Source organism: Oncorhynchus kisutch, linkage group LG2 (genome assembly GCF_002021735.2).
Source record: "Oncorhynchus kisutch isolate 150728-3 linkage group LG2, Okis_V2, whole genome shotgun sequence".
Taxonomy (NCBI): domain Eukaryota; kingdom Metazoa; phylum Chordata; class Actinopteri; order Salmoniformes; family Salmonidae; genus Oncorhynchus; species Oncorhynchus kisutch.
The window spans coordinates 48,391,710-48,404,490 of NC_034175.2; the positions used below are offsets into that span (position 1 = coordinate 48,391,710).

At 42.4% G+C, this 12,781-nt stretch overlaps 1 protein-coding gene across 3 annotated transcripts in view; it reads left to right on the top strand.

The window, feature by feature from the left end:
- LOC109867540 (tyrosine-protein phosphatase non-receptor type 4) overlaps nt 1–12,781 on the top strand; it is a 97,120-nt gene that overhangs the window by 40,542 nt on the left and 43,797 nt on the right. For 2 of the 3 annotated variants that reach the window (XM_020456751.2, XM_031796267.1), the window contains exons 3-10: nt 2,281–2,400; nt 4,022–4,064; nt 4,168–4,246; nt 5,019–5,063; nt 5,258–5,310; nt 9,976–10,096; nt 10,606–10,693; nt 11,836–11,924. In XM_020456751.2, coding sequence (XP_020312340.1) covers nt 2,281–2,400; nt 4,022–4,064; nt 4,168–4,246; nt 5,019–5,063; nt 5,258–5,310; nt 9,976–10,096; nt 10,606–10,693; nt 11,836–11,924 — 638 coding nt within the window. The remainder of the gene's footprint in view (nt 1–2,280; nt 2,401–4,021; nt 4,065–4,167; nt 4,247–5,018; nt 5,064–5,257; nt 5,311–9,975; nt 10,097–10,605; nt 10,694–11,835; nt 11,925–12,781) is intronic. The other variant, XM_020456769.2, reaches the window with a different exon arrangement.

The window sequence follows — 12,781 nt, forward strand, 5'->3', positions numbered from 1 at the left end:
AGCAGCAGGCAACGTTGTCACGGAAATCAGAAAAGCAATCAAATTAAATCGTTTACCTTTGAACTTCGGATGTTTTCACTCACGAGACTCCCAGGTAGACAGCCAAAGTTCATTTTTTCCCAAAATATTATTTTTGTAGGCGAAATAGCTCCTTTGTTCTTCATGTTTGGCTGAGAAATCGCCCGGCAATTGCGGTCACCACAACACCGAAAAATATTCAAAATTAGCTCCATAATATTGACAAACATGCCAAACGTTGTTTAGAATCCATCCTCAAGGTGTTTTTCTAATATCTATTCAATAATATATCAGTCGGAACAATTCGTTTTTCACTCGGACCGATTGGAGTAATGGCTACCTCTGTATTTTACACGAGAATCTCTCTCTCGGAGCCACCAGCCTACGGCTATTCTTCAACAGAAATGCGTAAAACTACGTCACAATGCTGTAGACACCCTGGGGAATACGTAGAAAGCGTAAGCTCGTTGATGGTACATTCACAGCTGAATAGGGAGTCATTGGAATGCAGCGCTTTCAAAACCTGGGGCACTTCCGGATTGGATTTCTCAGGCTTTCGCCTGCAACATCAGTTCTGTTATACACAGACAATATCTTTACAGTTTTGGAAACGTTAGTGTTTTCTGTCCAAAGCTGTCAATTATATGCATATTCTAGCATCTTTTCCTGACAAAATATCCCGTCAAAAACGGGAATGTTTTTTCCCCAAAAATGAAAATACTGCCCCCTAACACCAACAGGTTAAACAAATCTAAATATATTTGAGATTCTTTAAATAGCCACCCTTTGCCATGATGACAGCTTTGCACACTCTTGGCCTTCTCTCAACCAGCTTCATGATGTAGTCACCTGGAATACATTTCAATTCACAGATGTGCCTTGATAAAAGTTAATTGGTGGAATTTCTTTCCTTCATGCGTTTGAACCAATCAGTTGTGTTGTGACGACAAGGTAGGGGTGGTATACAGACGATAGCCCTATTTGGTAGAAGACCAAGTCCATATTATGGCAAAAACCGTTCAAATAAGCGACAGTCCGTTTACTTTAAGACATGAAGGTTAGTCAATGCGGAAAATTTCATTTACTTTGAAAGTTTCTTCAAGTGCAGTCACATAAACCATCACGCACTATGATGAAACTGGCTCTCATGAGGACCGCCAAAGGAATGGGAGACCCAGAGTTACCTCTGCTGCAGGGGATAAGTTCATTAGAGTTACCAGCCTCAGAAATTTCAGCCCAAATAAATGCTTCACAGAGTTCAAGTAACAGACACATTTCAACATCAATTGTTCAGAGGGGACTGTGTGAATCAGGACTTCATGCTCGAATTGCTGCAAAGAAACCACTACTAAAGGACACCAATAAGAAGAGACTTGCTTGGGCCAAGAAACACGAGCAATGGACATCAGACCTGTGGAAATTTGTGCTTTGGTCTGGAGTCCAAATTGGAGATTTTTGGTTCCAACCACTGTGTCTTTGTGAGATGTGGTGTGGGTGAACGTTTGATCTCTGCATGTGTATTTCCCACCATAAAGCATGGAAGAGGAGGTGTTGGGGGTGCTTTGCTGATGACACTGTCGTGATTTATTTAGAATTCAAGGCACACTTAACCAGCATGGCTACCACAGCATTCTGCAGCGATACGCCATCCCATCAGGTTTGGGCTTAGTGGGACTCATTTTGTTTTTCAACAAGACAATGACCCAACACACCACCAGGTTGTGTAAGGGCTATTTTACTAAGAAGGAGAGGGATTGAGTGCTGCATTAGATGACCTGGCCTCCACAATCACCTGACCTCAACCAAATTATGATGGTTTGGGATGAGTCGGACCGCAGAGTGAAGGAAAAGCAGCCAACAAGTGCTCAGCATATTTGGGAACTCCTTCAAGACTGTTGGAAAAGCATTCCAGGTGAAGCTGGTTGAGAGATTGGCAACAGTGCGCAATTCTGTCCTCAAGGCAGAGAGTGGCTATTTGAAGAATCTCAAATATAAAATATATTTGGTTTTGTTTTACACTTTTTTGCTTACTACATGATTCCATGTGTGCTCATAGTTTTGATGTCTTCACTATTATTCTACAATGTAGAAAATAGTAAAAATAATGAAAAACCCTTGAAAAAGAGTAGGTGTTCTAAAACTTTTGACTGGTAGTGTGTGTACACACACACACAAACACACACACACACACACACACACAATCAGATGTTTCCCATGAGTAATTATCTGTTTCTCCTTCCCCGCCTCTCTCCCCCTCTACAGAAACATGACCAGGGTCATGTCTTACTGGATGTAGTGTTTAAGCACCTGGAGCTGACAGAAAGGGACTACTTCGGCCTGCATCTGGCCGACGACTCCTCAGACAGCCCGGTAGGTGCCAAGGTCAGACTCTTAGTGTTGACTGAAGTTGTTTCATCAATCACTCTCATTTCCTACAGTCTCCAAGTGTCACTGATTGTCGCTTTTTCTGCTCACACCTAAATGTAATTGTCTGTGCCTTTTAGACATCTAGTAGTGTAACAGTCATGGGTAAATGTAGTCTGTAGACTATTGTGTTGTGGTGAGAAATGGAGATGGATTAATACGGCTAAGATGGGGAGGGTTGGAGTGAGTCAATTATGTTTAGAACCAATTCTTCTACATACAGTGCCCTTGGAAAGTATTCAGACACCCTTGACTTTTTCCACATTTTAAGTTACAGCCTTATTCTAAAATGTTTTTTCCCCCTCATCAATCTACACACAATACCCCATAATGACAAAGCAAAAAATGTTTTTTAGAAATGTTTGCTAATTTATAAAAAATATATATTCTATTTCCAGAACTATTCAGACCCTTTGCTCAGTATTTTGTTGAAGCACCTCTTGTAGCAATTACAGCCTAGTCTTCTTGGGTATGATGCAACAAGCTCAGCAAACTATATTTGTAGAGTTTCTCCCATTCTTCCTTGCAGATCCTCTCAAGCTCTGTCAGGTTGGATGGGGAGCGTTGCTGCACAGCTATTTTCAGGTCTCTCAGAGATATTCGATCAGGTTCAAGTTCGGGCTCTGGCTGGGCCACTCAAGAACATTCAGAGACTTGTCCCAAAGCCACTCATGCGTTGTCCTGGCAGTGTGCTTAGGTTTGTTGTCCTGTTGGAAGTTGAAACTTTGCCCCAGTCTGAGGTCTTAACCTGCTCCATAGCGCTCTTCATCAAGCATCTCTCTGTACTTTGCTTCCCTACTGACAATTTCTTCGACCTCATGGCTTGGTTTTTGCTCAAACAAGCACTTTCAATGGTGGGACCTTATATAGACAAATGTGTGTGCCTTTCCAAATTATGTCAAATCAATTGAATTTACCACAGGTGGACTCCAAGTTGTATAAACATCAAGGATGATCAATGGAAAAAGGATGCACATGAGCTCAATTTTGAGTCTCATGGCAAAGGGGTCTGAATACTTATGTAAATAAGGGATTTCTGTTTTTAATTTTTAATACATTTGCAAACATTTCTAAAAACCCGGTCACTTTGTCATTATGGGGTATTTTGGGTAGATTGAGGATTTTTATTTATTTAAAACATTTTAGAATAAGACTAATGTAACAAAAGGGGTCTGAATACTTTCTGAAGGCAATATAATCCAATCTACAATTCATCTGTTAGCCTAAATCGTGTTGGAAGCTTGTATGTTAACGAGACACATTGCATGCCACTACACACTACTACACCACAGCTTGCTGCTCAATGACCCACACTGATGCAGTGTTAAGATCAACAGGCGGTGTTGGCAGAGTCCTCATCACCCCTCCATAAATGCTGTGTACTGTCACTACGGTGTGGTCAATTTGTGTTTAGCTAGTATCTAGCTACAGATCAACATGACCCTGCCTGCATTTACCTTATGGAAAGCAGAGGTGGGATGAGGTAAAGTGAGAGGTAGAGGGGGCTGACTAGTGAATAATTGAGTGAGCAGGGTTGCTGAGGAACTTGTCTGAGTTTCTCCTCATCTATATTTTACAGAGGTGGTTGGATCCAAACAAACCCATAAGGAAGCAGTTAAAAAGTAGGTGAACATTTAATCTGCTGCTCAGAAATTGATGGATTAACAGGGAAGTGGTTGTTTTTAAAGTGGAAATACAATAATCTGTCTCATTGTACATTTATAGGAGGATCGCCTTATAATCTGAGCTTCAGAGTGAAGTTCTTTGTTACAGACCCAAATAAACTTCAGGAAGAGTATACTAGGTAAGGATACTCATAAAGAGTACACTAGATAAGGACAACCTGCCATGTCATGCCCATATAAGGAGACAAATTACACAGGGTAACTGTTAAACTATAGGCCAGTATTACACTAACCAAAGCCCTAAACTGCTAATCGTACTAATGGGTCTGAATAGATTAAACTTGTTAGGAATAGGTCCTGCAGGGTTTTAGAGATTGCTACCAGTTAAAGACTAGAATCAACATGGTACATAGATTAGCCAAAAAATGACAAATTGCACTGCTGGAAGCCTTGCACACAGCTAGTCATAAACAGGGGAGTAGCATGCCATGGATGCTCCATGCCTCTATTGCTGGGGATTCCATACATGGTCAATAGAAACAGAGTTACAGTCTGGATACTCCAGTGTTCTTTAATCAATTTATGCTCTCAAGCATTTCCTTGCTCATCCAGCCTTATCAAGTGAGTGTACCACTTTGTATATCTACGATACAGAGAGGCATGGATCTGTTCTGGATGTGCACTATTGATTCCAGACACCACACAACAATGCTGTTGAGCACTCACACTATGATGATGAATTCAGTATTAGTTACTCACAACACAGTCGACAAGTTAAGTCATAGAAATGTAGCCTAAGCAATAAGCATCAGAGAAGCTCCATGTGAGTGGGTCCTGTTCAGTCATTCTACTGTAATTGGATTGTGGATTATCCAAATGTGTTCTATTGCCCATAATCATAGAGACATCTTTATCACGTTGTTGGTGTAACTGCTCTCCTTATTCCACTAGGTACCAGTATTTCCTCCAGCTCAAACAGGACATCCTGACAGGAAGGTGAGTTGGCTGTCCTTATTTACACTGGTTCAGCAGCACGCTCGCACACCGCGCTAGTGACCTTACAGATTCTACCTGCCCAGCACTTTGACACGCTACTCTAATAGAGCTGCCATTGGTAAAAGCTTTGATTTTCATATTGATCCAAATTAATCAATGTCATGACTAGTGCGTTTGTGATTTGTGGCCCACAGACTGCCCTGCCCGCACAACACTGCCGCGCTCCTGGCGTCCTACTCTGTTCAATGTAAGTTCCAATCCCCAGGCGTGCTTCCAGAGATGCACACGATAAACATAAATAGAGATATGTAGCTACTGGTAGTTAGTTTACCCATTTGATCTCTGTTGTGTCATATGAGGCTGCACAGTGTTTGGCCACTAAGTGACTCAAATGCTTTTAGTGTGAGGGGGCTAGTAAGATTTGTGTTGAAAGCTTTTAGCTGAGGGTCAGTGAACTCAGCAGGACAATAGTCACTTGTCGTGTGCCAACTTGCATAACGTTTTACTGCGTCAAATGTATTATTTAATTATCTCGCCTAGGGCTGTGGCGGGCATGAAATTTCGTCAGCCGGTGATTGTCAAGCAAATAACTGTCGACCTCACGATAATTGACCGCTAATTAACATAAACACATTTAGCATCTCCTGGCTTCCACACACAGCCTACAAGCCAAGAAGTCTAGTAGGGAGGGAGTGCGCACATGCGGCTATTCTGTGTTGAGCGATTAACAAAGAAATAGTTACTCCTATATGCTTTGTTTAGAGTTTATGGAGCTTTAGTTCTACAAACGTTGGGCAATATGTTTAGATTTTTAATATACTGTAAGGCTGCATGATGAGAATCTAATGATTTGAAAAGGCAGAGCTCTGCTTTGTCTTTTGCGCAGGCTGTTGTCTCTCAAATCAAATGCTATTGGTCACATACACACGTTTTGCGAAATGCTTGTTCCTAGCTCCGACAGTGCCAGTAGTATCTAATAATTCAATACACACACACACACACACACACACACACACACACACACACACACACACACACACACACACATACAAATAAAAGAATGTAATTAAGAAATATATAAATATTAGATTGAGCAATGTCGGAGTGGCATTGACTAAAATAGAGTAGAATATAATACATATGAGATGAGTAAAGCACTATGTAAACATTATTAAAGTGATTATGGTTCCATTATTAAAGTGGCCTGTGATTCCATGTCTATAAGACAGCAGCCTCAAAGGTGCAGTGCTGTGTAACCGGGTGGAAGCCGGCTAGTGATGGCTATTTAACAGTCTGATGGCCTTGAGATAGAAGCTGTTTTTCAGTCTCTCTGTCCCCGCTTTGATGCACCTGTACTGACCTCTCCTTCTGGACGATTGCGGGGTGAGCAGGCCATGACTTGGGTGGTTGATGTCCTTGATAATCTTTTTGGCCTTCCTGTGACATCGGGTGCTGTTGAGGTCCTGGAGGGCAGGTAGTTTGCCCCTGGTGATGTGTTGGGCAGACCGCAACGCCCTTTGGAGAGCCCTGCAATTACGGGAGGTGCAGTTGCTGTACTAGGCAGTGATACAGCCCAACAGGATGCTTTCAATTGTGAATCTGTAAAAGTTTGAGGGTTTAAGGTGGGACCACAAATTCACAATTTTGCAAGCACTTGAAAATGCCTCGAATTTCACGGCAGCATCCCCTTTGTGTCACTGTGACAACTGTCAAAAGACGTATCTGGTAAATTCACTCTGGCTATCTACTCCGATTTCAGAGCACTCTCGTCTGAGTGTGCCAGAGCGCAGAATAACTGATGAATTTACGAACACTCAACACCCGTTGAATATGGCCGGTGTCAGTAAACGTTGGAAAAAGTGTAATTAAATTGCCAGCAGCACAGTTGCAGTCACCAACGCTAACATAAATGGTCTAACCAGCTCTGCTAGGGTGAGTAAAATGGTCAGAGTGAGCTGTTCTCTAATTTTTGTCTGGAAGTAGCTAGCCAATGTTAGCTAGTTAGTTTGGGTGCTTGACTACTGCTGTTTAGTCAGAACGCTCGGATTAACACTACTCCTCGGCCAGAGCGTCCACTGTGTGCGCTGAACGCTCTGAGTGTGAAATGCTCTGAATTTACGAACGGACAATCTTAACAACACTCTGTGCTCTGGGTGTTCGTAAACTCAATCTGGCACTCCAGATTCAATTACGAACACACCATGGTATAAACCAGCCTTTAGTCTTAATCTTTGGTCGTTTAGTACATAGCTTCACATGTTAATCCTTCAAGAGATTGGTGGGGCTAAAGCTTAAGAGGGTGTGAAAGATGCTGAATGGGTGTAGACAATTATTTTCCCATTGTTCCTCAAATCATATCAAATCAAAATCAATCAAATCAAATTGATTTATATAGCCCTTCGTACATCAGCTGATATCTCAAAGTGCTGTACAGAAACCCAGCCTAAAACCCCAAACAGCAAGCAATGCAGGTGTAGAAGCACGGTGGCTAGGAAGAAACCTAGAGAGGAACCAGGCTATGTGGGGTGGCCAGTCCTCTTCTGGCTGTGCCGGGTGGAGATTATAACAGAACATGGCCAAGATGTAGAATTTCTAGGGACAATTAGGAGACCACCTCAACTGTAGTGTATGATATACAATTTTCTAGCTCTGAGTCGCTACTTTTATCCAATGTTTTTATTGGACTGTTGTGAGTATCTGTCAGCTCTGTGGCTTGTCAACTCCTGTCACTGATGGCTAAACCCCCTTAGATACATTTTTTTTTTTGTCAAACCCCCCCAAATGTAATCACTGTTCTGCAACATAGCACGCACTTGAATTGTTTAAGCATATTAGACCTAAGGGATAATGTTGGCTTTATAAATGTTGTTTTATGTACTAAATCTAGAAGAACATACCATGCTTAAGAAATTAGCCCTGGAGATTTGAATTGTGCCTTAAAACAAAAAAAAAAGACAAATTTGATTAATCAAATGTTAGAATTAAACAATCAAGGCCTTTTAAACACTTGGACAATTGTAAGAACTAAATGGCCTTTATTGGGTCAGATTGAGTTTACAACAATCAAGTTAGTTGCATTTGATTAAAAAAAATAGGTTGTTCCTTTGCATGGTGTCAGCTGATACTTTAGTCTATCAAAATAGATATTTAAAATGTTAATCTTTCAAGAATCCCTGAGCTCTAAAACTGCAACATTTTCTCTCATCCTCATGACAAAGTGTAAAAAAAAGCATGATTATCTATAAAACTGCACATTTCCTCTGCTTGGACCTTGAGGGGGGCCCTACGAAACTGTGCTACGCCACTGAAGTAGATAAAATACTATGTTGCTGCTCAGCCTTGAACAGACATGTCCAGAATACTGTAGCACAATATAGCCTTTTCAGCTCAGCTCAACTCCTCATGGGAAAGAATAGCCGAGTCGCCCAGCAGCTCAACTCCGTAACCAACATGCTATCTACATGTTAGCCTAGCCTAGTGGTCTAGCACAGAGCCACATTCTCCAATTGTAGTGGGCCGTTAGCCTGAGGAGTGCATCTTGTCAACTTTTCATCAGATTGACCTTAATAATGACTCCTGACGGATTGGAGGGGAGAGGGTTAGGGGTATGTTCCTCATGGTCTGTCCCATTTCCACTGCTGCGGCCCGCTGAGGCTTGCCTCACTCTCCAGGGCTTTTCATTGGGAGTCTCACTGCTATATAGGTCACTGGAGGGATGTGAACTGCACCGCCATGTAACACAACCATCCCGTGTCCATGTCCAGACACTTACTTAGGCCTATATTAGCTCAATGTCTCTACTCATGAGAAGGGTTTCATGCTATTTTAACCATGGGGTTAAGGGTATGAAACATGATGGAATGCTGCTGTTAATTTGGGTTAGTTTTGCGAAATCGGTGAGGCTGATCAAATTCGATCAAGAAATGCACTCCTGCTGAAGCCTCTGGCATTAGTGCTGTGTAGATATTTCTTTGCATAAATCCATAGGCAATTTACTGTTTAGTTTGAGCGTTGTGCTTTTTTCTTTCTGGTGATTACATCAATAACTGTGTATTGAATTGATGTGTTTTTCAGTGATAGTCGTGAGCCAGTGGTTTAGAGGTCCACTCATATGAATTGAGGCCCTTTCGCACACGACCGCAAGCTAATTGATCTAAGGTACTTAGCTACTGTAGAGGTGGTTGGAGCACCAAAGGCTACTGATATGTTTTATAGCCAAAACCAAATTCGCACTCATTTCTAATTCATTAATGAGTTGTAAGTTCATTAATTATGCATGAAGTAGATTGAGACCAGTCTTAAAAGCCAAAGGTAACAGCGTTTATTTCAAGAGCGTACTAAACGCATACACATATTTCCACAGGTTATAAACTGAAAATGACGTCAGCGTTTTCCAAACGTTATATTTACAAGTAGAGGGGCCCTCTAGCTCTTGAGCCTTCGCGTTATCAGCACGAAGTCAAGGCCAGTCAGTATAAATCAACATTCTAGACAATCTGGAGATGGGCCATTCCCACCAGCTGGAGATTTGTACAACTGAATGAACTAAGGAACAGACCTTCATTGTTACTAAACTCCTGACTACATTATATACAATTGGGAATGGGAGCAAGAGAGAAAATTCACATGTACAGTACATTATAGCATTTGGACTAGTCAGTTCTGATTGGAATGTATACATAATTAGTCATTTCAACCATAATTTCCTCTATCAGCTACTCAACCACTTGTCTCTTTCATTAATAGACATCATAACCAGGCTTTTGAGGTTGTCTTCTATTCGTTACTGTATTGATAGGCAATGGTTTATCTTTCATATACAATATAAGCCTGCTGTTTTCTGCGTCATATAGGGAGTTGACTTGACTGTCTCTACTATTTGAATTTATTTGAGACTCTCTGCACTGTGTAGCTGAGCTGGGAGACTACAGTGATTCGGAGCATGCTCCTGGTTACCTCTCACAGTTCTGCTTCATCCCCAACCCACCCCAAGGCTTCGACAAGGAGGTTACCAAACACCACCAACAGCACAGGTAGGGGCCCATCTTCACAAGACCATGCATACTCTTTCTGATCCAAGAAACAAAAGATGGCGCCGACCAACAGTCACCCTGTTTCTAGCTCCTAGTCAACTTTGCAGTATTTTTTTTTATTTGCTCAGAACAATTCTAGTACTATTACCTACATCCAAAAAGAACTTGTCTACTGCTGTACTAAGTTTGTATTGTGTGTTTAACATTTACAGCATTGATTGATAGGAACTAGGAAGATGAGCCTTTCGCTGCACTCACCACAACACCTGCTAAACTGTGTACGCGACCAATACAATTTGTTTGATTTTGATGTTCATACACAGCTGTATACTCGTTTTACTTGTCTGCACCAGCTTTCATAGCAGAGAAGGTTTCCATGGTTTTATTGAGTGAATATCAGAGGAAAAGCGTGGCCTCACTGTACAGCTCCATTTTCTGTGCATGGGTTACTAGCTGTGGAGTTTGAGGCACCTTCCCTCTCTCATGCATTTCTCGGTCTTCCTCCTCAGTGGCCTGTCTCCGGCCCAGTCAGAGTTTAATTACCTGAACACAGCAAGGACACTGGAGCTGTACGGAGTGGAATTGCACTATGCAAGGGTAAGGCTATTCCCCTGTGTGTGTGTGTGTCACTGCTACCGCATAAAGGCACTTTTCATAGCACCACTGACACCAATGTTTAATACAGCTGTGCCTTAGATCTAGAAAAGCCTGTGCTTTCTAACCCAGCAGGTAGAAATGTGTTGAGGCAGATTGAAGGTTGAAATATGCGTGTACAGTAGTATATCATTCTAATGTACCGTCTGCGTGTTCTTCTGGCCCGTGCCGACAGGGCCTCATGAAGTTAATGCTTTGGATTCCTGTACAGCTGAGGAACAGCAGAACCACTGAGCCTCGACGAGCCTCGACGTCTGTGTGTGTGTGTTTGTCTCTGTGAAGAAAGAAAGACTAGCAGGGCAGAGCACTCCAGTGTCAAAAGGCCTTAAACTAATCCGCAATTGTACAGAGATTTCCCTCATTGTCCGATTAGACAGGCTTTTCTCTTTGCCCCAGAATGTGTCTGTCTGCATGCTTTTATGTGCTCGTTTGGGTGTCTTGGTGTGTGTCTGTCTGACTGTCTAGGTTTGCTTGTTTTTGTCTGGATAATAGTTTGGTTCATAAGACAGAGCAGGTCACGTAGACAGTCCTGGTACAATGAGTCAAAGGCAGATCTAAATAGAGCCCCCAGCCGCCATTGTCCATCCAGCCATTTTTTCTCTCTAGAATGATCACCACACTGACAATTACAGTGGAGAGTATCAGGTTTTATGTATACAGCACATTTCAGACATGGAATGTAACACAATGTGCTTTACAGGAAAAAACAATGTAAATAAAAGTGGAACTATTTACTACACAACAAACATAAGATACATTTTTTTTAAAAGAATGACACAAAAGAGTGATTGTGCCCCATTTTTAAGCTGCAGACAACTCCCGCTCCCCCCTACTGATATCCGGCCCTAGCCACTAAGTGACCACTAGCGCGTGGGGGGGTCCCCCCAACCAAAATGTAGCTTAGGGCTACCAAAAGGCGGCACCCCACCCCTGCATTAGGGGGAAAGGGTCTGTATACCAGCTCCCACCAGGCTTTGCCCGCTGTCAGGGTACTTAGACTCTTAAGCCACCAATGTTTCTCGTTGATTTCCTTCCTTCCGGTGTTTCTTCATCCCAATCTTCCTCTTTCTCGCTCTCTGTTCCAGGATCAAAGCAACACTGAGATTTTAATTGGGGTGATGTCCACAGGGATCGTGGTTTACAAGAACAGGGTACGAATCAACTGCTTTCCCTGGTGAGTGACAAACTGAAGACTTGATTCTGATACAAGATGAGGCGATTTGTGAATCAGAGAATGAATTGGATCGCAGATACAAGAGGATTGTTTGATCACAAATAGCATCCACTTTTGTAGATTGTGTTAGACATTGAAATGTTCACTGTGTGTGTGAGAGTAGGAAGAGGATATGTTGTGTTTTTTCAGCTATATATCATCGACTTCAATCATCCAGGTTGCAGAAGAATTCAGAAAAGTGTTGAATAGGATTCTTCTAAGCACCTCACGAGTGCTTTACATATTAATCTGTAAACCGCAGATGATCATTTCTAGGATCTCCTCTGAGAGCGGACTCCGAGCGGTTTAGGCTTTCATGTGAATTGTCTGAGGCCCAAAGCTTTAATTCTTATAAATTCAGCCCTGTTGGTGGGGCTTCTGGAAGTGTGTGCCATGGGTGGGATAGCATAGCCCAAATCCTGACCAGACGAGTGATAATCCAACACACGGACACACAATTCCCAACCCCCACCCCCTACAAGCTCCTCACAGCACACACATCCCCATTCTTAAAAGCCAGCTGCTTGATGTAGCACATACAGCTCATTTGAAAATATATGGGCTCAGATGCTTTCCAGTCCGGCTCAATTTAGGGCTGCTAACAGTGGCACGTTTCACAACAGCTGTCGGCAACCGTCACGCAAAAAGACTTTCTCCTATCGGCCACTCCCTCTCTGTTTGGCTCGCCTGCCCCTACTAGTAATAGGTGATGCATAACGTTACTCCTCTCAGAGAGCAGATCAGAAAGCATAGCAATCCAGTCACTCGGAACAGAGATGGATCAGAGAGTGAGTCGTGTGGATTCTAGCCTCGCTCCT